This window comes from Schistocerca cancellata, chromosome 7 (genome assembly GCF_023864275.1).
Source record: "Schistocerca cancellata isolate TAMUIC-IGC-003103 chromosome 7, iqSchCanc2.1, whole genome shotgun sequence".
NCBI lineage: Eukaryota > Metazoa > Arthropoda > Insecta > Orthoptera > Acrididae > Schistocerca > Schistocerca cancellata.
The window spans coordinates 603,337,527-603,364,203 of NC_064632.1; the positions used below are offsets into that span (position 1 = coordinate 603,337,527).

The 26,677-nt window shown below is 44.9% G+C and overlaps 1 protein-coding gene across 1 annotated transcript in view; it reads left to right on the forward strand.

The window, feature by feature from the left end:
- LOC126092937 (15-hydroxyprostaglandin dehydrogenase [NAD(+)]-like) overlaps nt 1-26,677 on the forward strand; it is a 137,958-nt gene that overhangs the window by 59,594 nt on the left and 51,687 nt on the right. The window contains exons 3-4 of the mRNA XM_049908668.1: nt 7,796-7,902; nt 21,230-21,394. Of these exons, the coding sequence (XP_049764625.1) occupies nt 7,796-7,902; nt 21,230-21,394 (272 nt within the window). The remainder of the gene's footprint in view (nt 1-7,795; nt 7,903-21,229; nt 21,395-26,677) is intronic.

Consider the following 26,677-nt stretch of genomic DNA (forward strand, 5'->3'; position numbering starts at 1 on the left):
GCTGCAGTATAGCATTGGATACCCTAGCCTTGAACAATTACCAAATCAGTCCTGTTGTCACATCCAGTTCTTCTCCACACCGTGATTCCAGAAGTTGGAGAGGTAATTTGTTTCGAGAATCGCTACTTCCAGTGACCTATCACCAGCTCGCCTATGGACACACTGTCGTCGATACAGTAGTAAGCAGTAGTAGTAGTTTTATTCATCCACAGATCACTTTCACAAGGTTATTGGACAGGTCGTGATAATACAATTTAAGAGCGATAGATGTAATTCGTACGTTTTGGAATTTAAATACGTATGTGTCAAGTTTGGCAAGGATGGGACGGATAGTCGGCTGTGACCTTATACTAGGAACCATCCCTGCATTTGCCTGAAGTAATTCAGGGAAACCACGGAAAACGTGAATCAGGATGACCAGGTGAAGAGTGAAGCCTCCACCGTCCCGAATACAAGGTCAGTCTGTTTAAAACAGCACTTCTTATCCCTAGTGCGCAACACTAATTTCCAAAGAAGTTGTTTGATAATGTAAAAGACTAGTGCTACATTGTTCATTCATTTCTCACTTCCAGCCCCTGCTCACATTACACACAGATTATTTCATAACGTAACACTACGCACAAAATTCAGCTGATATCAGGACCATGGGTTCCATGCTGTGTATTGCAACTTCCGATTTGCTAGCCTGAAAATCTGGTTCGACATCTCTCTTTATCGAATAAGACGAGCTCAGAAACAGTATAAGGTGCTAGTATTATAAATTGCATAGCTTTGGGAGTAGGTTTTCCCACAAAAGAAAAAAAAGGAAGAAGAAACATAGTGTGAAAGTTACGTGAAATGTTAGGTGTTTTCTTATTAATTGTTTGTATTACATTACTTTACTTGTTTGTATTACATTTTTTTACCAAGCTCTTACTGTCGCTTAACAGACTTTTTAACAGAATTTTTGAATAAGGTTGGTTTAGTGACCTTTTTAATTCCATTAGGGCAATTTATTGTACAGTTTTACTTCTTAATAAGAATGCTATTTTGAGTTTTATGTTTATTCTTTCTTGGTTCGTTCTTTCTTGATTTATTCTTTCTTGGCTCAGTCTAGATCCTGCTTCATGGTTATGGACAGAACCTGTCTGTGTAGTAATTATCAATTTTACATATAATATGTACAACTAATTGGTAATTCTACTCACATAGTGTACTTTAAATCCCCAGTGTTTTGAACAAATTTTTACAATGGCCCTTTTCTGTAATTTTAGAAACTGTGTTTATATTTTGTACACTTGTTCCCCAGAGAAGAAGCTGATAACTAACAACTGAGTCCACATATGGACAGTATGGAACTAAACGACAGCCGCTGTTACACACCGACAACAGAACTCTAAGGGCATAACATGCTGGCGACATTCTGTTTGCAAGTATCTTCCAGTGTTCACTCCATATCAACAGAGAATGAATATTCATCCGTAGCAATTTTGGATTTATTACACAGTCTACAGAAATGCCATCTGTATTTAATTTAACAGTCTCATTTTCCCTCTTCAGAACTTAAATTAATTACGTTTGTTTTTTTTACGTTCAATGTAATTTTATTACTTACTGACCAATTGTAACTTTCTAGAGGGTTTCATTTGCATACTCTGCAAGGATTTCTCTTGTCTTCTCAGTGACTATAATACTGCTGTCATCAACAAAGAAAATTGTTTGGTAACATTATTGAAATACATCAGGAACGATATTAGTCCTAATATACTACCCCAAGGAACTTCTATCTTTATGTACTCTGTTTCTGGTAATTGTTTTACTAAAAGTTTAACTCATTTGAGGTATGCATTACCTCTAATAGTATACCAGTCATTAGCTGCACCTCTTATTCCTAATGCTTCTAGCTGGTTTGATAGTATCTTATGGTCAGCAGTAAGAAAAGCCTTACAAAGATCAAAAAATATGCCTGTGACACACCCATCTTTGGCATCAGTTCTGCTATGACTGTTCTGTACTTCTACCACTTCAGAAAACTGCGATTTACTGGAAAGGTTGCATTTATTCAAGTATCTCATTAATCTTTCATAATTGATTCTATTATTTTTCCGAATATTGACAGTCGGGAAATGGGTTGATAGTTTTCTGTGTCCTCGGCAATAGATTTCTTTAGCAGAAATACGTTTCTTGACTGTTTTAAATTATCTGGAAATTCCCTGATGTGAATGATTCATTTATTATTTTTCTTAAAGGAGCTTGTATATTCTATGTGCATTATTTCACCATAAGCATTGGTTCTTCGCCTAAGCTTATTGACTTTTTATTTTTTAGGTTGTGTTCAGTTTTATTGATTTCATATTCTGCGATTGGTAGTAACATTATTGAACGTTGTGCATAATTATCCCTTATCGGTATACTATTATGACTTAGTTCGTCTCTCCCTGGTTCCTTTTTAATGACATCCCAAACTGCTTTACTTTTCCCGCAGCATTGTACTATGATTTTGCCATTAAAGGATTTTTGAAGCAATTGGCATCTTCCTATGCATTTTTTTATAGTTATGATTGAAATTTAAGAACTTTGACTCATTGTGAACCTTTTTCAAAGAACTGAGGTACTGAAGTGTTCGGGAAGCGTCTCTAATACCTGCTATTATTGAACTGCTTTTGTGGGACATTGATACTGATGTGGACACTTTTGAAAATGTTCTTTCGAAGTTCAGTTTAAATATGTTGAGAATTTAAAGAATTTCACATTTAATTTGGTTTCTTTATACACTTAATTCCAAGTTTGGTTTGTTAGTTCTCTTGAGAAATCGTATGTGTTGATTTCTGATGTATGTCTTCTGCGGCCTGGAGTTTACGAATTTTTCCATATCCTATTTTACTGTTATTATTCGGTACAAATGGTCTGAGGCTCCAAGACCTTTTAAAGCTACATCACAATCCTCCCTGTCGATCTTCGTGGGCACACAGTAGATTACTAATTCAGTCATCATAGTAACTCGTGTCTCAGTATTGACCAACAGGAACATGCCAGAACTCTGAAGGATATTTATGAGGATGCTACCTGTTTCATTTGTGACACTTCTCTGTTACTTAGTGTATCCACATAAAATTATGTTGAATTTTGTCGTTGAAACTTTATTTGTTTTCACTTACTGTACTACGGTCATGTGTCGGTTTAAATATTGTTTTAGAGCAGTTTTCCAGTTTAAAGCCTATAAAGCCAGTTTCTTAAAGTCTATTATTTAACTCTAAAAAGTTTTACTAAACAATTTATGATTTAATGAATCGATATGTCGTGCAGGTGTCTTGCTATTGTATCTGATGCTGTACCGATCGGAAAGTCACTCCTGATGTTGCTTGTAACAAACACACAGTTACCGTGAACGCTACCTACAACTAGGACGCCACACAGGTATGGGCTGCAACAGCAGGGACACGTCAGAGGTTTCTGTCGAACAGTAGAGTGAACATCCCTCATGCCACGAAGGACAGTTGCGACCAATGATCGACTACGCATTATCATGTCAGAAGGCTTGTCAAAAAGGGAAGTTGCTCGGCGTGTGCACAGGAGTCAAAGTGATGCTGTGCGGACTTGGAACAACTTCCAATTGACAGGCAGCGTTGAGAGCTTACACAGGCCGTCCACATTGGAGAGGTGCACGGGTAATTGATATCTACTAAACTTTTGAGCCAAAGGAAGCCTAGGCTAAGTGCTCCGGAGCTGGATTCGGCATTCGAAGAACCTTCTGGTCTTCACGTGTCACGTCAGACTGTTGGGAGACAACCGCATGATGCGAATCTCCACTCCTGACGACTATTGCGAGCACCACGTCGTTCACCATAACACCACGGACTTTGTTACAAATGGGAAAGAAACCATGCAGAATGGACCCCTCTCCCCCCCCCCCCCCCCCCCCCAGAATTGGCGACGGGTATTGTTTGCGGATTAAACTCGAATCTGTTGGCACCCTGGCAATTGCAGTCGACTTGTTTGGAGACAACCCGGTAATATCGAACGCCCCCAACACCGAGTTACTCATGTGCAACAAAGTGGTGGTGGTGGACTGATGTCCTGGGGTGGCACTCCATGGGGCCACCGTACACCTGTCGTGGTTGATGAGGGCAATGTCACTGCTCTACGATACTGGGCGAGGCTCTGTAGCAACAGTTGGACCGTATCGACAACATATGGTGACAATTTCATCTTGCTGCAATTTTAACCGCGTGGTAGTGATCAGTACGACAGAATTACCGTAATGGGTGAGCTCCCTGTACCCCACACACGAATGCAGTCTAACATGTGTGCGGTCGATTGAAATGATCTGTTTTTGACGGCGACAACGATCGTGTACTCTGCACGACCTACACAGAAGTGCCATTGCAGAGTGCGAGGATGTAGGCCACAGCCTGAATGATGGTATGCTACGTAATCAAGCCTGCGTTTGAACAGGGGGCCGTTCCTCCACGTAATGATGTTGCTGAGGGATGCTGTAAAAATGCCCACTGGGCAACAGACGTTTCTCTTTGCGATTTTGTAATCTGAACACTTTGCAAATCAATATACGAGTATACGCACGCATCAGAGCCAGATTTTGTTTTCTTTGTATAAATTTCGAAATAAAGGGGTGGTGCAAAACTTTTATTTATGTATCATCATCATCATCATCATCATCATCAGCCAATTCAATCATTAGATGATATGGCCTCTTCGAGTCGTGGATTCAGGTAGGCTTTCAGAAGTCTTCTCCAAGTGGGGCGGTCTTGGGCAGTTCTCTGACAGGTGTTACCAGCGATCTTCTTGATGTCTTTGTCCCATCTGTCTGGTGGTCTTCCTCTAGGCCTCCGGTGCTCTCTCGGACTCCACTCCAGTACTAGCTTCGTCCATCTGTTGTCTTTTCTTCTTGCGACGTGGCCAGCCCACTGCCATTTCAAGGAACCTACTCTTTCTAAGATGTCATTAACCTTCGTCACAGACCGGATGTCATCTGCCCTTTTCCTGTCCTTTCTTGTATAGCCCACCATTGACCTCTCCATGGCTCTCTGTGCTGTCCTAAGTTTCCCTTTTGTGAATGAGTTCAGTGTCCATGTCTCGCATCCGTACGTCATCACAGGAAGAATGCATTGATCAAATACTGCTTTCTTCAGATTTACTGGCATTTTTGATCTGAATACTTTTGAATTCTTCCCAAATGCTTGCCAACCAAGCTTGATGCGTCGATAGATTTCTGGTCTTATGTCTCCCTTCATATTTATAATCTGGCCAAGGTAGACATATTCACTGACCTCTTCTAGTAGACTGTCCTTGACTTTCACATCTCCAGCTGGGACCCATTTGTTAACATCGCTCCTGAATCTGAGGTTGATGTTAACAGCTCTACTTATAGCATCTATATAACTCAGTTGTCTTACAAGTTCACTGTCAGTATTCAGTGGTGCTAAGACTTTGAGCCTTCTTCTGATAGGGAGATCGAAGACTCGGAAATAGTTTTTTATCTTCAATTTTAGAAACGAAGTTTTTTCACTTGTATTTGTGGCCATAAGAGACAAGTATATTCTTACGGCGACCTCGACATTGCGGACACAATGTTTGACTGAAATGATGATTAAATCAAGACCCTAAGCTGTTGACAGGCGTTGATATACATCAATGGAGACAGTTGGAAATGTGTGCTCCGACCGGGACTCGAAGACGGAACCTCGTGCTTACGCGGCAGACGCTCTATCCATCTGAGCCAACGAGGGCACAGACGATAGTGCGACTTCAGGGATTTATCCGTTGCACGCTGCCTGTGAGACCCACATCCCCAACTTAATGTCCACACACTACAGTGTTAGTGCCCCTGCCCATTACACTCGTTACTCGCGGCAGACAATCTTAGGGAGTCCCGTAAGAGTTCGGGCAATGCGTGTGCATCCAGCACAAAGGAAGGAGGTCAGCGGCCGGTTAGCTTTAACTATATGCAGATGGCATCTGTTCTGTCGGACATGTCCGAGAGAACAGATACCATCTTCATACAGTGTGTGACGTCTCTGAGGCCCGGTTATGGAGCTCTATTCCTGTTGTTTTGGTTCCTAATGATGTGGTGGTGGTTAGGGCGCTCAGCGGCAAGTTCCTTAGTGCCTCTACTATAATGTAATGAGTTGAGTGCGAATAAAGGTTGGAAAGTTAAAACTAGTGCATGCACGGGCACACACACACACACACACACACACACACACACACACACACACACACAACAGCAACAGCGAGTGAACGTTCAGTCGTGAGGTGCCTTTGGAGGCTGTAGTCCACGTGTTTGCGTCACGGTCCTCTTGAATGACGCGCAGTGACTCAGCGGGTGACACGAGGTTTACCCAGAAAGTAATGCACCGCACTCTTTTTCTCAGCCGAAAACATTGCTACGAATGCGAAACGTGACGTATGTATTATCTGAAGCCTGAGGAGCGGGCGCGCCAAGTTTCTGTCACTTCCGACAGATAGCGTAGCTGCAGTACAGTTTGGAAATGGCGTACTTTAGAATCAATGTGCCGTCATTGAATTTCTCACCGCAGAGAAAGAAAGTATGGGGAATATTCACAAACGCTTGTGCAAAGTATATGGAGCATCTTCTGCTGGCAGAAGTACAGTTAGTCGCTGGGCACGTAGGGTGAGGTCTTGAGAAAGCGGTTCGGCAGTGCTCCACGATTTGCAGCGGTCGGGGAGAGCATCCACGGCTGTCGCACCTGACGTGCTGCAGCGAGCTGACGTTGTCATTCACGAGGAGACACGCACTACGACTCGGCAGTTGGCGCTGCACCTGTCAGTCAGCAAAGGAGGTGTGGATGCAATTATCCGCACTCTTGGATATTCAAAGGCGTTTGCAAGATGGGTCCTGCGGTGTCTAACAGTGGATCACAAATCTCATAGAAAAAAACATCTGTCCTGATTTGTTGCAACGGTTTCAAGCTGAGGGGGAGGCCTTCTTGTCCAGAATTGTGACAGGTGATGAAAGCTGGGTTCATCATTTTGAGCCGGAAACAAAAAGACAGTCGATGGAATGGTACCATTCCCACTCCCCTCAGAAGAAAAAATTCAAAGGAACTGCTTCCGCCAGTAAGGCCATGCATGATCACCTTGTTCTGGCACTGTGAAGCTGTGATTCTCACTGATGTGATGCCAAGAGGCGGTCCCTTATTTCAGAACCATATGTCAACACATTAACAAAACTCGAGACGCGCTTACGGCAACTTCGGCGCCGCAGCAAACCAGGAGACGTTTTGCTGCAACACGATAACGCTCGGCTCGACGCAAGTCTGAGGACTGCTGTACACATCCCAAAACAGGGTTGGACACTGTTACCCCGTCCACCCTACTGCACTTACCTAGCCCCTCGGACTTCGCTTGTTTGGGACATTAAAGAATGCAATTCGTCGAAGACATTTTGAGAACTATGAGGAGGTAGCTCACACAGTGAAGCACTGGCTCCACCACCAGGACAGGGATTGATACCGAGAGGGCAAACACGGTCTGGTGCGCGCTGGAGGAAGGCCACAGAACGGGATGGAGACTATGTGGAAAATTGGGTGCGTAAATAAAACACCAGTCTTTCGTGTGTGTAATTCTCATTAGTTCAATAAAGAATTGTTGAAGAAAAAATGCGGCGCTTTACTTTCTGGGCAACCCTCGTATTATTATCCAGCGAACTGTCGTGGGCAAGTTGCACTTTCACCGACAAGCGATATGTCTAGGGGTCTGATTCAACTTTTCTTTGTGCCTAGTTCTCACGCCTGCTGTGCAAACCATTATCACCTGGCTGGCTGGTGTTTTCCAGAGGCGTTCGCGAGGGCGTACGATGAGTTCGGCCGTCTGGACATCGTCATCAACAACGCTGGCATACTGAACGACGCCCAGTGGGAGCTGCAGATTGACATAAACGTGGTGAGTCCCACTACACTTACCTGACCTGCTCAAGCAATCCTTTTCTTACTCCCTGTCCCCCTACAGCCGTCGGACGGAATTGCCCAGCAGACGGAGAGATCCACGGTGCTCGCTACCAGGCCACGAGATAATGTAGGGAAACGAACCTGCTGATGCAGCCGAAAAAAGAAGGGCTGCAAGAAGCTTCGGACGCTGAAATACATTATGTGATCAAAAGTATCCGAACACCAGCATCGATAATGCTGGAATTCAATATAGCGTTGGCCCACCCTTAGCCTTGATGACAGCTTCCACTCTCGCAGGCATACGTTCAGCCATTGGGGAATGGCAGCCCAATCTTCTCAGAGTGCTGGACTGAGGAGAGGTGTCGATGCCGGTCGTTGAGGCCTGGCACGAAGTCCGCTTTCCAAAACATCCCAGCGGTGTTGTATAGGATTCAGGTCAGGATCTGCGCAGTCCAGTCCATTACAGGGATGTTGTTGTCGTGTAACCACTCCGCCACAGGCCGCGCATTATGAACGGCTGCTCGATCGCACTGAAAGATGCAATTGCGATCCCCGAACTGCTCTTCAACAGTGGGAAGCAAGAAGGTGGTTAAAACATCAATGTACGCGGCTTACACCAAGCGAGGCGTCGTTGGGCATTTACCGGCTTGATGTGTGGCGTATGAGCAGCCGCTCGACCATGAAATCCAAATTTTCTCAAAACGGTTCAAAAGATTCAAATGGCTCTGAGCGCGATGGGACTTAACCCCTGAGGTCATCAGTCCCCTAGAACTTAGAACTACTTAAACCTAACTAACCTAAGGACATCACACACATCCATGCCCGAGGCAGGATTCGGACCTGCGACTGCACCGGTCGCGCGACTCCAGAGAACCGCTCGTCCACACTGGCCGGCCAAATTTTCTCACCTCCCGCCTAACTGGCATAACACTTCCAGTGGATCCTGGTGCAATTTGGAATTCCTGTGTGATTCTCTGGATAGATATCTGCCTATTAGACATCACGACCCTCTTCAACTGTCAGCGGTCTCTGTCAGTCAACAGACGAGGTCGGCCTGTACGCTTTTGTGCTGTACGTGTCCCTTCACCTTTCCACTTCACCACCACATCGGAAACAGTGGTCCTTGGGATGTTTCCGATCGGTTCTAGGCGCTACAGTCTGGAACCGGGCGACCGCTACGGTCGCAGGTTCGAATCCTGCCTTGGGCATGGATGTGTGTGATGTCCTTAGGTTAGTTAGGTTTAATTAAAAAATGGTTCAAATGGCTCTGAGCACTATGGGACAACATCTGAGGTCATCAGTCCCCTAGAACTTAGAACTGCTTAAACCTAACTAACCTAAGGACATCACACACATCCATGCCCGAGGCTGGATTCAAACCTGCGAGCGTAGCAGTCGCGTGGTTCCGGACTGAAGCGCCTAGAACCGCTCGGCCACCGCGGCCGGCAGGTTTAATTAGTTCTAAGTTTCGGCGACTGATGACCTCAGAAGTTAAGTCGCATAGTGCTCAGAGCCATTTGAACCATTTCTTTGTTTTGTTTTATTGTATGGCATGTTTATGAGGGAGGAGTGTGAAAATGTCGTGTGCGGTTGTATGACACAAGTGACACCCAATCACCTGATCACATTCAAAGTCTGAGCGCCCCACTCTGCTCTCTCATGATATCTAATGACTACTGAGGTCGCTGATATGGAGTACCTGGCAGTAGGTGACAGCACAATGCACCTAATACGAAAAACGTATGTTTTTGGGGGTGTCCGGATACTTTTGATCACATAGCGTATATAGTGCGACAGCTGCTTGCCTACTTGCAGCCACGACGAACCGAAGGAATACACTTCACACTGTTGAGAGTGTGAGAGCGTCCACTGGAACAACGTTTCTCCCTGCAGCGGGAGGATTGCCAGTTCATGGAATGCGTGGAACGGACGTGCAGACGCACTATATTTCAACTGACAGTATTTTATTTCCCAATCTAAGGCCTGGTCTGTGCCTTCAATGGCGCCTGTCCACTATTTTAAGTGACACTAAGGCAAGTGCAGCACCTGTTCAAAGGTTTTGCGTACCGTCCGGCTTCTCCCGCAAAATGCTGGCAGGGAGAATTCACCGTGCTACGGAGCAGCTGAGTCACCAGTTATTATTACACAGGGTGAGTCAGGAGGAAAGGTACATGTTTTGAGGGGTGATAGTATTAGTGATCCTGAACAGAAAACTTCATATGCACGTATGCCCTATTCCGAATGGTTTCCGAGATAGAAGACATTTAATATCACTTTTGTACGTTTTCCTTGATTAACTCAAACCGCACCATCCAGCGAAACGTGCCGCAGAACAAAATTAAAGTACATTAAATTTCCTACAAAAAAGGTCCTGTTTATTTTTTCTCTAGAACTAATGGTTTGTGCGAATAGAGCGCCATAATGTTGAAAAACTAGCTTGATGCGCATGCACTGTAGCTTACGTAGTTTTTGTAGGCCAATTTGAGGTAGTTTTCCGACTTATAGACCACAAGTGTCCCGTATCAAACTGTTTATCTCAACTTTCTTCCTCAATATGCCACTTCACATTGGCCTACAAAATGTACGTAAGCTACAGCGCATGCGCATGAAGCTAGTTTTTCAACATTCTGGCACTCTCTTCGGGCAAACCATTAGTTCTAGAGAAAAAAATGAATAAGACCTTTTGTGTAGGAACTTTAATATAGATTGTACTGCACACGTTTCCTCTGGACGGTGCAGATTTCGAGTTATTAAAGAAAAACGTACAATGTGTTCTATCTCTGAAACCATTCGGAATAGGACATACGTCCATATGATGGTTTTTGTTCAGAATCACTAATACTATCACCCTTCAAAGCATGTACCTTTCCTCCTGACTCACCCTGTATCTACAGCCAGCTGCATTTTTCCGCTGCTTTATCAGCAGTTATTGCACATTGTTTTTATCTGTTGTTAGTTTCATTGTTAGTCATGACCTTCTTTTGGTGAGTATTGTATTTTTAAATGCTTTTCAATGTGTTCTTGTGTTGTTCCTGTTCGGTTTTGTAGAAATTTGTAGGTTTCATCAATGTTAAGCAGATACGCCTCTAAGTGATAAAGGGCAGCGGTGGTATAGTGTCCTGAAGCCACCTATGGACGGCGCAGCAGGTGGAATGGGATACTGTTCCCAGGCTGGAGGTTGTTGGCCGGCGTTGGTGCCAGTGGCATGTGTCTCTAGCACTCTATCTGCGCCTGTACGTAATATTTCAGCTTCATCTCGTCTCATGTAGTACTCCGAAGATTCCGTGCATACGGAGACGAGTAAAATGCTTTCAAGGACAGCTGATGGCGAAAGAGTACTGTCAGAAGCAGGCTAAGGAACTCCTTTGGCCTTTTCTGATGGCCGTCCGTCAGCTGGCCGAGTCTCTACAAGTGAGATGGGTGCCCTTACTATGTGAGACCGAATAACAGTCTGTAACATTTGTCTCAGTGTGCTCAGGTCATTTAGGTAAGATGTTTTGAATGACGTCACTATGCCTTCCTCCAGTAAAAATTAAACAAAAAAAGTTTAGCAACCAAAGATATAAAAATTAAAGTACTGGTGTTCTGAAGCTACCGTATGCTACTAAAACACCAAAATGTCATTGACTGACCTCTCTGCGCTAATATAAAGATGACAACAGAGAATGACCCCATATTCATCAGCCGTTTGACACCCACTGTCCTTCCCACATTTTTCTAGGTGTAATTTCACAGTGCTCACTTATTTTTGCATATAGCCGCTCTCCTCTTATGCACATTACAGTACTTACTTGTATAGACAGCCACATTGCTCTTTCAGACGTGACGTCACAGTGCTCCCGTACTTGTATACTCAGCCACGTTGGTCTTTTAAATGATATGTTGCAGTGCTGACTTACTTGTGTACAAAGCAGCGTTGCTCGTTAAGATGTTACGTTACACTGCTCAGTTATACGTATGGACAGCTCCATTGCTCTATTTGATTTTACGTTATAGCACTAAATTACTTGTGTACACAGCCGTGATGCTCTTTTAGACATGTTACAACACTGCTCACTTCTTAGTTATGTACAGCCACATTGCTCTTCCAGATGTTACATTCAGTAAAACACACACACACACACACACACACACACACACACACACACACACACACACACACACTACTTACACATACTACTTATTCCCTATTTTGTACCCTGTTTGGGTGGAGAGCAATCTGAAAGTCTGAAATATGAGGAGAGTAATTCTTTGCTTCCATTGGTACATAGCAGATTAATCTGGGAACATAAAACTCTTGATTGATTAGTCACTCAGTGAAATAACGAAAGAAGAATTTCCTTTACCTTTTGTTTTATTTTCAGCACATAAATTACACAGGCCAACGATGGAAAAACGTTTTTGCTGAAACGACGTTATTCTTACGCTTTTTAGGGTGGGAAACCCAAATACGATACTTAAAAAACTGTATCACCGATCATTTCTTCACATTTTACAGTTAAATTTATTAAATTAAGAGATTTCTTAAAGAAAAATAATTTAAAAAGGAGGTGCAATGAATGTAGATGACGTAGGTAGCACTGCTGAAAAACATTTGCTGGGAAAAAAGGTCGATTCTATTTTTGTGTTTACAAATGATGTTTTGTTTATTGTCAACCTAACCTCACTTTCCCGTTTCCTGTAGATGTGCTCAGTACAATATCTAATCGTGGTTGTAAAAACTCTGCTGACAGTTTTTGTTATATTTGTGGTGAATTTGTGATTAAAAACACCAAAGAAACATTACAGACTTTGTGAAAAAGGTTTATCTATCATACTTTGGATCTAAACTTGGTGACCAAGATAAATATTGGGCGCCGCATAAGGTATGTTATCTGCGTGTTGAAGGTCACAAAAATGGTCCAAAAAGTAGAAAAAAGCCTTTAGATTTGCTGTCCTATGATATGGAGGGAACCAAGAAATCATTCTAATGATGACTACTTTTGCAGTGTTGATATTACTGGTCATAATTCGAAAAACGAGAAGGTAATAAGCTACCCTAACCTTCCATCTGCCATCTGACCAATAGGTCATGCTGTAGATTTGCCAGTTCCTGAACCACCGGATGATTTAAATACTTTTCCAAATGAAGTATTTTCTGATGTACAATGCGATTTAGATGAACCAGATGATGGTTAATTCCATTATAATACAGAAAGTCTAGAGCCCAAATTGTTTACTCAGACCGAGCTTAATGATTTGGTTAGGGATCTGGGCTTAACAAAAGAAAAAGCTGAATTGCTTGGCTCCAGATTAAAAGAAAAGAACTTATTCGCAGTTGGAACCAGCGTAAAGAAAAAGAGACCAGCAATTTTCCAAGTTTTTTCAACAGGTAGGTGATTTAGTGCACTGCTCAGACATCCCCAGTCTGATGAATGAGTCTCGTATTGAATACAAAAAGGAAGACTGGAGGTTGTTCATTGATTCATCCAAAACTAGTTTAAAGGCTGTTTTATTACACAATGGTAACATGTATGCATCTATACATGTTGTACATTCTGTACATATGAAAGAAAGCTATGAAAACCTAGAAATAGCGCTACATGAAATAGGCTATTCTGCTCATGGTTCGATGATATGTGGCGATCTAAAAGAAACATGCATGCTCCTTAGTCAGCAAGGTGGCTTTACCAAATTTCCATGTTTCTTGTGTGAATGGGACAGTAAGGCTAGGGATCAACACTGGTTCAGAAAGAACTGGCCTGTGAGGGGGTCTTTAAAACCTGGTGAGAAGAACATCATACGCAAAACCTTGTAGATCCAAAAAACGTACTCCTACCATCTCTACATATAAAGTTAGACCTAATGAAACAGTTTGTAAAGGCTTTGCCTAAAGATGGACGATGTTTTAAGTATCTCTGCCAAACGTTTCCAAACCTTTCAGAAGCTAAACTAAAAGAAGGCGTCTTTGTCGGACCTGACATTAGGAAATTGATGTTTGATGTTAACTTTGAATCCATAATGACCTTAAATGAGAAAGAAGCATGGGTGTCATTCAAGCAAGTCGTTACAAAGTTCGTAGGACATGAAAAAGACCTAGAATATGTTTGTTACAGCTACAATGTTAAAGAAGTTTAAAACTTTAGGATGCTTCATGAGCCTAAAAATTCACTTTTCGAACAGTCACCTTGATTACTTCTCGGACAATATGGGAGATGTTAGTGTGGAGCGAGGAGAGTGTTTTCACCAGGACATTAAAGTGACGGAAAAACGCTACCCAGGCCGATGGAACACCAACATGTTGGGGGACAACTGTTGGTCAGTTCATCGAGAAGGTCAGCAAGCGACTCATCGTAGAAAAAGCTGCACAAGAAGCTTCAAAGATAAAAGAGAAAAAAAAATACAAACCAATTTCAGCTGACACGTGAAACCTCTGTTAACATATATCATTGTTTTAAGTAGCTTACCGTAAAAGTAAACCATGCTTATGTTGTTACAAAGCGTTTCATTAATTTCCCCGTTTACCGTATAGCATAGGATTTTTATACTATATAGTAAAAACCATATTGCTCGAAAACTATGGATGATACAAAAAAAACTAAGACTAGATTTGGATTCAGCTCATAAAAATCTATAAAGATCAGTTAACAAAGTAAAAAAGGTTTTTCAAAAAACTCTTTCGTAGTTCTGTGTTATCAGAGTCCCAGACATGAACTTATATACAATAATAAATAATCATACAGTGTAGGCTTTCACGGCCGGTGTTGTCTTCAGTTGCAACTTCCGGCCTGAGAGGCCGTGGTCGAAGTATAAAATTTCCACCTTCCACTACGTATCAGAAGGATCCTACAACCAAAATTTTGAGAAATACCAATCAACTAGTAAAACAATCTTCTCTTTCTTCGGATGCTAAAAAACAACTCTGCAAAAGGGAAGCTTATACACCCACACTTTGTGGACTCCCAAAGGTACATAAACCACAGGTTGAAACCGATGGTGAGTGCCATAGGGTCTCCAGTACAAGAGGTGGCCAGAAATCTCGCCTGCTTGCTGCAACCACACATCGGCAGAACGGACAGTAACATTAAAAACTCGGCGCATTTTATTGAAAAAATGAGGGAGATTAACGTCAGCCCAAGTGATATTCTTGTGAGCTTCGATGTAGTGTCATTGTTTACCATGGTGCCTGTAAACGAAGCTATTTCATATATAGCAGATACACTCCTGGAAATGGAAAAAAGAACACATTGACACCGGTGTGTCAGACCCACCATACTTGCTCCGGACACTGCGAGAGGGCTGTACAAGCAATGATCACACGCACGGCACAGCGGACACACCAGGAACCGCGGTGTTGGCCGTCGAATGGCGCTAGCTGCGCAGCATTTGTGCACCGCCGCCGTCAGTGTCAGCCAGTTTGCCGTGGCATACGGAGCTCCATCGCAGTCTTTAACACTGGTAGCATGCCGCGACAGCGTGGACGTGAACCGTATGTGCAGTTGACGGACTTTGAGCGAGAGCGTATAGTGGGCATGCGGGAGGCCGGGTGGACGTACCGCCGAATTGCTCAACACGTGGGGCGTGAGGTCTCCACAGTACATCGATGTTGTCGCCAGTGGTCGGCGGAAGGTGCACGTGCCCGTCGACCTGGGACCGGACCGCAGCGACGCACGGATGCACGCCAAGACCGTAGGATCCTACGCAGTGCCGTAGGGGACCGCACCGCCACTTCCCAGCAAATTAGGGACACTGTTGCTCCTGGGGTATCGGCGAGGACCATTCGCAACCGTCTCCATGAAGCTGGGCTACGGTCCCGCACACCGTTAGGCCGTCTTCCGCTCACGCCCCAACATCGTGCAGCCCGCCTCCAGTGGTTTCGCGACAGGCGTGAATGGAGGCACGAATGGAGACGTGTCGTCTTCAGCGATGAGAGTCGCTTCTGCCTTGGTGCCAATGATGGTCGTATGCGTGTTTGGCGCCGTGCAGGTGAGCGCCACAATCAGGACTGCATACGACCGAGACACACAGGGCCAACACCCGGCATCATGGTGTGGGGAGCGATCTCCTACACTGGCCGTACACCACTGGTGATCGCCGAGGGGACACTGAATAGTGCACGGTACATCCAAACCGTCATCGAACCCATCGTTCTACCATTCCTAGACCAGCAAGGGAACTTGCTGTTCCAACAGGACAATGCACGTCCGCATGTATCCCGTGCCACCCAACGTGCTCTAGAAGGTGTAAGTCAACTACCCTGGCCAGCAAGATCTCCGGATCTGTCCCCCATTGAGCATGTTTGGGACTGGATGAAGCGTCGTCTCACGCGGTCTGCACGTCCAGCACGAACGCTGGTCCAACTGAGGCGCCAGGTGGAAATGGCATGGCAAGCTGTTCCACAGGACTACATCCAGCATCTCTACGATCGTCTCCATGGGAGAATAGCAGCCTGCATTGCTGCGAAAGGTGGATATACACTGTACTAGTGCCGACATTGTGCATGCTCTGTTGCCTGTGTCTATGTGCCTGTGGTTCTGTCAGTGTGATCATGTGATGTATCTGACCCCAGGAATGTGTCAATAAAGTTTCCCCTTCCTGGGACAATGAATTCACGGTGTTCTTATTTCAATTTCCAGGAGTGTATTTTTACGACTGTCATAGTGGCTTCATTTAAACACTGCCTGACGACAACTTATTTCCAGTACAACAAAGAGTTTTACGAACAGATCGACGGCGTGGCGACGGGAAGCCCTCTCAGCCCAGCTGTTGCCAATTTATTTATGGAGATCTTCGAACACCGAGCGCTGCAGACTGCCAGTAAAAAAGCAAGATAAATGGTACCGCTATGTTGATGACACATCTGTAGTGTGGATTCATGGTGAAGAAGAGTTGGATGTCTTCTTGGTGCATCTGAACAGCATTAACCCCAAGATACAGTTTACGATGGAGAAAGAGAGCAACGGTCAACTCAGCTTCCTGGATGTGTCGGTGATTAAACGGGTGGATGGGACGCTGGGTCACAAGGTATATAGAAATAACACTCACACGGATCGATACCTCCACAAGGAATCTAACCATCATCCTAGGCAAAAAAGAGGTGTCATGAAAACCTTGGTGGACACAGCCAACAAAATGTGCAAGCCGGCTTACTTACAAAATGAACTAAATCACTTACGGTCAGCCTTCATGAAAAACGGATATACCAGCAAGGAAATTGATCGAGCCCTCCATCCAAGAAGAAAGGAAGCCAGAAGTCCAGAGCAACTACGGTCACCTACTGAAAAAGTTTTCCTACCGTTCATTAATAAAGTCACGGACCGTATCGGGCAAGTTCTGGCCAAGCGTGGGATCGAAACAATCTTCAGACCCAGCAAGAAGATTAAGCAATATTTAAGAACTGCAAAAGACGCCCGACACCCCCTAGCAACACCTGGGGTATACAAAATTCCTTGCAGTTGTGGACAAGTATATATTGGAACAACGAAAATAAGTTTAAACACCCGCTTAGCCGAACATAAAAGAAACCGTCGCTTAGGACACATCGAAAAATCTTCCGTAGCTGAGCATGTTATTGGAGATGGAAAGCACGAAATTAAATTTAATGAGACAAGCGTTCTAGCACGAACATCCCATTATCATGCGCGCATGTATAGAGAAGCAATAGAGATTCACAAACACCATAACATTTTTAATAGAAAAGAGAAAGTTTTAAAGTTAGACAAATAATGGATGTCGACGTTGCGCCAGCAGAATGACAATCGATTACTTTTAATCGAGAATGATGACGCCTTCCAAAGATAGGCATACCGTCGGCATCACGTGACGAATGGTGGTGCCCTCTATGCGCTCTGTAAATGCGAGAGTACCAGCAGCCTCAGTGCGAGTAGCCGGACCACCTCAGAAGATGTCTCCCGCAGATGGAGACGAAACGTCAGGTGGAAATTTTACACATCGACCACGGCCTCTCAGCCCGGAAGTTTCAACTGAAGAATAATAAATAAGTTTGACTTTGGAATCTTTTCCAGCGTCTTAATCAGGTAATTATGCCTCTTATAATGGCGGCTAATTACATGTGGCAGAGCTCAACAGAAAAATGTGTAATGCAATGAACGAACAAATACGAAGAGACATCATAGTCATATTATATGACTGTGAATCCCAACCATGAGAAGTTAATCAAATACGAAGAGATCTCTCTGGCATTGTCTTCGGGTCTGTAGAGAAGAAGACATTAGAACGCCCAACGAGTAAAGAATGTACTGTTGTACTGATAAAAAAAAGTGTGTGAAATCTTATGGGACTTAACTGCTAAGGTCATCAGTCCCTAAGCTTGCACACTACTTAACCTAAATTATTCTGAGGACAAACACGCACACACACCCATGCCCCGAGCGGTTCTAGGCGCTACAGTCTGGAACCGTGCGACCGCCACGGTCGCAGGTTCGAATCCTGCCTCGGGCATGGATGTGTGTGATGTCTTTAGGTTAGTTAGGTTTAAGTAGTTCTAAGTTCTAGGGGACTGATGACCTCAGATGTTAAGTCCCATAGTGCTTAGAGCCATTTGAGCCGCAAAAGAGAGAGTTATTAGCTAATACGCAATAAAGAGTGCAAAATTTCTGAACACTTTGATAGGTGCCAGGTATAATTTTGGTATCTGAATCGACTGTGAGCGAGCAGCGATGTTGTAAAGCGGTATCGCAGAAGTTAGGTTAGTAACTCTGAAGTGAGTCAGACAATGTTAAGCAGTATTAGAGCGAGTAAGCAATGGCAATGTTATGTTTCAAATGTAAAGTCTCAGTTTATCAATGTGTTTAATGCACAAGATTATTTCAAGATTGTAACGGAAACTGATTTGTGGAGGACGAAGTCTAATGGATTGTCAAAGGTAAATATTATAATAACTTTTTATTTTGCTATTGCTGCGCCATCGGACTAACTTGGTTATTGTACTGAGAGTTGCTAGATTTGAGAGATAGGAAACTGTATTGTTTGGATGTTAAGAAGTTCATTAAATTTAAAATCAGCCATGAGCACTTTTTTATGTGCATATTTCATTTTTTCCAACCTTTCTCTTATTATTTTTTTATTGATCATGGAACCAAGTGTGTTCGGAAAATACTTAGATTTGCAAGTCATTGCACCTCCCGTGGATCGCTGCGTAGGCACAGTAATTTGCAGCTTCAGCACAGCGGCGCGCAAGACAGAGCAGCACTGCAACACGTTATCCAGATTTGCGCAGAATAGAGATGAAGACTAAATATTTTGATTTTTTTAATTCAAGCAAGGCCAACTTATGTCATTCAGAGACACTTTTTGTGATCAATTTTGCAAAACCGATTGCTGTAGGTTTCATGTCAAGGTTCATTGTTCAGGCAGTTTGTACACTTCAAAATTCTTGCAGTCACATTGATAACATTTACAGTATGAAATATTTCTCTTTTCCTTGCTGCAGTTAAATGTTATTACAATGCAGGTTTGCCCTCACAATATGACAGTTTATTTATTACTACAGCTCAGATCTTACAATTAGAAACAGCACGTCAGTCATATTTTTTATTATTTAAAGAGAACTTTCTCTAATATTTTTAATTATTTAAATGAGAACTTCTAAGTTCTTAGTCTTTATTCTTTCCGTCACAAATAATCACAGCCAGTATTAATTGCGAGTGGTTTTTTTATTTTTATTTATTTATTTTTTTTAAGGAGGGTAGGATGTGAAGCCAGCCCTCTACATCCTTACATTTGCACTTGCTGTCGATCTCATTTTTAAGACGTTTGTATTCCTTTTCGCTTCTTCGCGTCTTTCACTTTCTGCATTTTTATATTTTCTCCTTCCATCAACTAAATTAATATGTCTTCTGTTACCCAAGGATTGCTACTAGCCCTCGTCTTTTTACCTACTTGATTCTCTGCTGCCTTCACTGCTTCATCCCTCAAAGCTATCCATTCTTCTTCTACCGTATTTCTTTCCCCCATTCCTGTCAATTGTTCCCTTATGCTCTCCCTGAAACTGTGTACAACATTTGGTTTAGTCAGTTTACCCAGGTCCCATGTCCTTATTCCCACTTTTTTGCAGTTTCTTCAGTTTTAATCTACAGTTCATAACCAATAGATTGTGGTCAGAGCCCACATCTGCCCCTGGAAATGTCTTACAATTTAAAACCTGGTTCCTAAATCTCTGTCTTACCATTATATAATCTATTTGTTACCTTTTAGTATCGCCGGGCTTCTTCCATGTATACGATCTTCTTTTATGATTCTTGAACCAAGTCTTAGCTATGATTAATTTATGCTCTGTGCAAAATTCTACGAGGCGGCTTCCTTTTTCATTTATTACCCCAATCCATATTCACCTACAGTGTTTATTCTCTCCACTTTCCTACTATCGAATTCCAGTCACCGATGACTATTAAATTTTCGTCTCCCTTCACTACTTGAAGAATTTCTTTTATCTCATCATACATTTCTTCAATTTCTTAGTCATCTGCAGAGCTAGTTGGCATATAAACTTGTACTACTGTAGTAGGTATGGGTTTCGTGTCTATCTTGGCCACAATAATGGATTCACTATGCTGTTTGTAGTAGGTTATCCGCATTCCTATTTTGCTATTCATTATTAAACCTACTCCTGCATTACTCCTATTTGATTTTGTATTTATAACCCTGTATTCACTTGACCAAAAGTCTTGTTCCTCCTGCCACCGAACTTCACTAATACCGACTATATCTAACTTTAACCTATCCATTTCCCTTTTTAAATTTTCTAACCTACCTGTCCGATTGAGGGATCTGACATTCCACGCTCCGATCCGTAGAACGCCAGTTTTCTTTCTCCTGATAACGACGTCCTCTTGAGTAGTCCCCGCCAGGAGATCCGAATGGGGGACTATTTTACCTCCGTAATATTTTACCCAAGAGGACGCCATCATTATTTAATCATACAGTAAAGCTGCACGCCCTCGGGAAAAATTACTGCTGTAGTTCTCCCTGTCTTTCAGCCGTTGACTGTACAAGCACAGCAAGGCCGTTTTGGTTAGTGTTACAAGGCCAGATCAGTCAATCATCCAGACTGTTCCCCGTGCAACTACTGAAAAGGCTGCTGCCCCTCTTCAGGAACCAGACGTTTGTCTGGCCTCTCAACAGATACCCCTCCGGTACGGCTATCTGTATCGTTGAGGCTCGCAAGCCTCTTCACTAACGGCAAGGTCCACGGTTCATGAGGGGGCGGGGGGGTCCGTATGCATACGAAACAGGAAAGCACACTCGAAATCGACGGAAGCAGTGCGCCGCGCCGCGCCGCGCAGCACGTGCCCGACTGTAACCGGCGCGCGCTCCCCCGGCAGACGGCGGTGGTGCGGTGCACGCAGCTGGCGATGGAGCTGATGTCGCGCGGGGGCGGCGGCGTCGTGCTGAACGTGGCGTCGGTGCTGGGGCTGGCGGCGCTCGGCGGCTGCCCCGTCTACGTGGCCACCAAGCACGCCGTCGTCGGCCTGTCCCGCTCCTACGGGGTGAGTGCGCGTCTGCACACGCTGCCTTTACAGCTGTCTATCATTACGAAAGTGCTGCCTTGCATCGTTCACGAACTCACCTCTCGATTATGTCTCATAAATATTTGATAGTATTCATGTCAGCGGATCTGGGTGGCTCTAATTATACAGGATGTTCTTGAAACTGCGAACAGTTGTGGCCCGGTATTGTGACGCATTGTCAGCTACAAAAATTACGTCGTTGTTTGAGAATATGAATTCCACGAATGGTTGCAAATGGTCTCCAAGAAGCGAACATCCGTAGGACCCAGTCCATTCTATGTAAACACAGCCCACACCCTTGTGGAGCCCACCACCAGCTTGACCAGTGCCTTGTTGACAACCTCGGTGCATGACTTCGTGTACTCTACAACACACTGCAACCCTACCATCATCTCTTACCAACTGAAACCGAGACTCATCTGAGCAGATCACGGTTTTCCAGTCGTCCAGGTCCCAACCGATATGGTCACGAGACTAGGTAGGGGGCTGCAAGCGAAGTCGTGCTGTTAGCAAAGCCACTCGCGCCGGTTGATTCCTGCCCTTATTTCACGCGGTATTGCTTGTCTGCTAGCACTGACACCTCCACGCAAACGCCGCTGCTCTCGATCGTTAAGTGGCGGTCGTCGGCCACTGTGTTGGCGCGAAGTTTGGTACTGTCGGCACACCCTTGACACCCGCTGCAAAGTAGTCGAACAGAGCCATTTCTAGTCAATGATAGGTTTAGCTGGACAGAGGAGGCAGTTCATTCTATGTAAACATACCCCACACCATTATGGAGCGACCAGCAGCTTGCAGAATGGCTTGTTGACAACTTGGGTCCACGTCTTCGTGGGGTGTGCGCCACACTCGAATCCTGCCATCAGCTCTAGCTAACTGAAATAGGGACTGACCTGACCACACCGCGGTTCTCCAGTCGTCTGGGCTCCAGCTGGTGTGGTCACGAACGCAGAAGAGGCGCTGCACGCGATGCCGTGGCATCAGTAAACGCAGACTCGCCCCTCGCCTGCTGCCACTGCCCATTAACTCCACACTTCACTACACTGTCCTGACGCAGACGTCCGTCGTACGTCCCGCTTTGATGTCTGCGGATGTTTTTGTCTGTTAGCGCCGACAGCTCTACGCGAAGGACGCTGCTCTCGCTCGCTAAGTAAGTGCTGGCGACTACTACATTGTCCGCGGCGCCAAGTAGTGCCTCAAATGCAGTATTCTCCGCATTGTCTTGACACCGTAGATCTCGGAATATTAAATCCCCCAACAGTTTACGAGTTGAAATGTCGCATGCGTCTAGCTCCAACTGCCGTTCCGCGTTGAAAGCCTTCAACTCCCGCAGTGCTGTCACAATCGCGTGGCAAACCTTTTCACACGAATCACCCCAGTACAAATGACAGCTTCGCTAATGTACCGCCCTTTTAAACTTTGTATACACGACACTACGGCCGTCTGTGTATGTACGTAACGCTGTCCTATGACTATCTTCAGCCCAGTGTACACTCCTGGAAATTGAAATAAGAACACCGTGAATTCATTGTCCCAGGAAGGGGAAACTTTATTGACACATTCCTGGGGTCAGATACATCACATGATCACACTGACAGAACCACAGGCACATAGACACAGGCAACAGAGCATGCACAATGTCGGCACTAGTACAGTGTATATCCACCTTTCGCAGCAATGCAGGCTGCTATTCTCCCATGGAGACGATCGTAGAGATGCTGGATGTATTCCTGTGGAACGGCTTGCCATGCCATTTCCACCTGGCGCCTCAGTTGGAACAGCGTTCGTGCTGGACGTGCAGACCGCGTGAGACGACGCTTCATCCAGTCCCAAACATGCTCAATGGGGGACAGATCCGGAGATCTTGCTGGCCAGGGTAGTTGACTTACACCTTCTAGAGCACGTTGGGTGGCACGGGATACATGCGGACGTGCATTGTCCTGTTGGAACAGCAAGTTCCCTTGCCGGTCTAGGAATGGTAGAACGATGGGTTCGATGACGGTTTGGATGTACCGTGCAATATTCAGTGTCCCCTCGACGATCACCAGTGGTGTACGGCCAGTGTAGGAGATCGCTCCCCACACCATGATTCCGGGTGTTGGCCCTGTGTGCCTCGGTCGTATGCAGTCCTGATTGTGGCGCTCACCTGCACGGCGCCAAACACGCATACGACCATCATTGGCACCAAGGCAGAAGCGACTCTCATCGCTGAAGACGACACGTCTCCATTCGTCCCTCCATTCACGCCTGTCGCGACACCACTGGAGGCGGGCTGCACGATGTTGGGGCGTGAGCGGAAGACGGCCTAACGGTGTGCGGGACCGTAGCCCAGCTTCATGGAGACGGTTGCGAATGGTCCTCGCCGATACCCCAGGAGCAACAGTGTCCCTAATTTGCTGGGAAGTGGCGGTGCGGTCCCCTACGGCACTGCGTAGGATCCTACGGTCTTGGCGTGCATCCGTGCGTCGCTGCGGTCTGGTCCCAGGTCGACGGGCACGTGCACCTTCCGCCGATCACTGGCGACAACATCGATGTACTGTGGAGACCTCACGCCCCACGTGTTGAGCAATTCGGCGGTACGTCCACCCGGCCTCCCGCATGCCCACTATACGCCCTCGCTCAAAGTCCGTCAACTGCACATACGGTTCACGTCCACGCTGTCGCGGCATGCTACCAGTGTTAAAGACTGCGATGGAGCTCCGTATGCCACGGCAAACTGGCTGACACTGACGGCGGCGGTGCACAAATGCTGCGCAGCTAGCGCCATTCGACGGCCAACACCGCGGTTCCTGGTGTGTCCGCTGTGCCGTGCGTGTGATCATTGCTTGTACAGCCCTCTCGCAGTGTCCGGAGCAAGTATGGTGGGTCTGACACACCGGTGTCAATGTGTTCTTTTTTCCATTTCCAGGAGTGTATAAACGTGCTTACGTTGTCTAGCGTAGAGTGTTCTACTTGGAGGGCAGTGTACATGTGAACACGTTTTGCTTCCTTCTCGGCGTTGCACTCGAGTGACCGATTTTAGAATCACACACGAACGAACGCTCACTGGAAACCGCCACAACCAGCTTCTGCCATTTTATATTCTTTTTGTTGTTTTTAAACATGTGGTTGTGTTTGGAACAGATTTTGTAAATGTTACGCGTTCCAAATATTTAGGTGTTAGTGTTGATTCTTCAGTTAGAGAGTTTTATGATGAATAAAGTTCTGTATATTTTTAAAACTAGTTACGTAACGTGTGGAATACTTCGCCAGTCATCCACCACCATGTACGCTGAAACGGAAGATCCTTCTACCGTGGTACTCGTGATATTTGCAGACGTACTGAGTTTCTTTAATATCTTAACAAGTTTCTCTGTTTCGAAAATGGGAGTTTCTGTTAGTAGTCCATATCTTCAAAATGTTTTTAACTTGTAAGTTGTCTTTCATTTCACTTACTGAGTATGATGTGCAGTAGAGTAACAATATAACAAATAGACTATTAAATATAATGTGGACAAGATTTTCTCGATTGTAATTTTCAAATTTGAATAGAATATTTGTGTCTAGCTAATTGACCATATCGTACCCTTGCAGAGTTTTCCACATTCAGATAAACCTTAATCTTCTGATGTAATTTTTGTAATTTCAGGAAAAGCCTCCTGCACACATAAAGTGAATGCTATCCCTTCAAACTGGAAAAGGAGAATACCTTGAACACGTATTATAGTGCTGACTAGCGGCGTATGTCAGAGAAGGTTAGCTAGGTACAACACTCTCCCCAACTCCTTCCAAAAACGTAAAATTACACGCAATATTTACAGTTGCGATGAGCTAGCGCAGGCTGTGGGAAAAAAAGGTCGAAGCCTGCTGGGCCCATAACCCAGAGGTCCGTGGATCGAAACCACGCTCTGCTACCAATTGTGAACCGGACAATCGGGAGTTAAGGAGTAACTGGAAGGATCGGGCCTGCAGTTCAACTGATTATTATTTCATGCAAATAACACTTCAGTGATAAGTTGGAATATAACTTAAAATCAAAGAAATAAAGACTGCAATTTATATCTTAAGACCATAGTTTAGAGAAACGTGACTACAAGGTTACTCTTTTCCAGACTACTGTAGATGAACGAATCCACACTTAATACTCATCTTGTGTAAGGTGAATGGATGCAAGAGGTGCCCTGAGATGGTAATTTTTAAATAAACAGTGGGGTGGCGTGTCCGGCAGATCGGTCCAGGGCGAAGCAGACGAACGAGGTTGCGGGCAACGACAAGTGGCAGTCCATACCAGCCGACGAATCGCGGTGCCACTGGCCGACGACTGGACGGCCACAGGGTTGCCCCACTGCACAGCCGGAGGCCCTCGCTGGCTGGCTGACGCCACCAGGCCAGACCCCACCGACCGACCGACCGACACGCCCCACACACCACTCGTCCGACAGCCAACTCCCTGTGTCGGACGGGTGCGGCTTTCGCAGACCAACTAGGCACAAACAGCCCAGCTCAGCTCTCACGTAGGAACCCGGTGTCACAAACAACTCGGCTCGAACCGCGCAACTCCACTATCTCAGACCAACTGTCTTTCCACCCCGAGACACAACTCAGCCAGCACTCCCTCCTAGGCCGACTTCGACCAGAGATGCTTACTGAACAAATAGTAAATCGATGGCAAACTCGAGTCAGTGGCGCCGGAAAAGACCCAAGCGAAATAAAATATGGCGCCACGGCTCAAAATTAGCTTCAATTGTATTTTATAACCCTCCGTGTCGTTTCTTAACAACACGTTAGGTAATCTATTAAAAGTAATGGAGGAGAATCTTGGCGAGGAGTAGTTTGGCTTTAGACGGAATACGGGCACCAGAGATGCAATAGGGCTCCTACGAATCTTGAGAGAAAGGTTTATTGAAAAAGGAAGAGGAATATGTGCTTCATCGATCTAGAAAAGGCATTTGACAATGTGGTTTGGGACAAGCTAGCGACTATAATGAGGAAAAAGAGACTGGACTCGAAAACCAAAAGACTTGTAAACTCATTATATCTTAATCAAAAAGCCTCAATTAAAGGGAGAGGAGAAAGTACAAACTGGATCGGACTAGGAAAAGGAGTAAGAAATTTTCAGATGTGTGTGAAATCTTATGGGACTTAACTGCTAAGGTCATCAGTCCCTAAGCTTACACACTACTTATCTAAATTATCCTGGCCGAGGGAGGACTCGAACCTCCGCCTGGACCAGCCGCAAAGTCCATGACTGCAGCGCCCCAGACCGCTCGGCTAATCCCGCGCCGC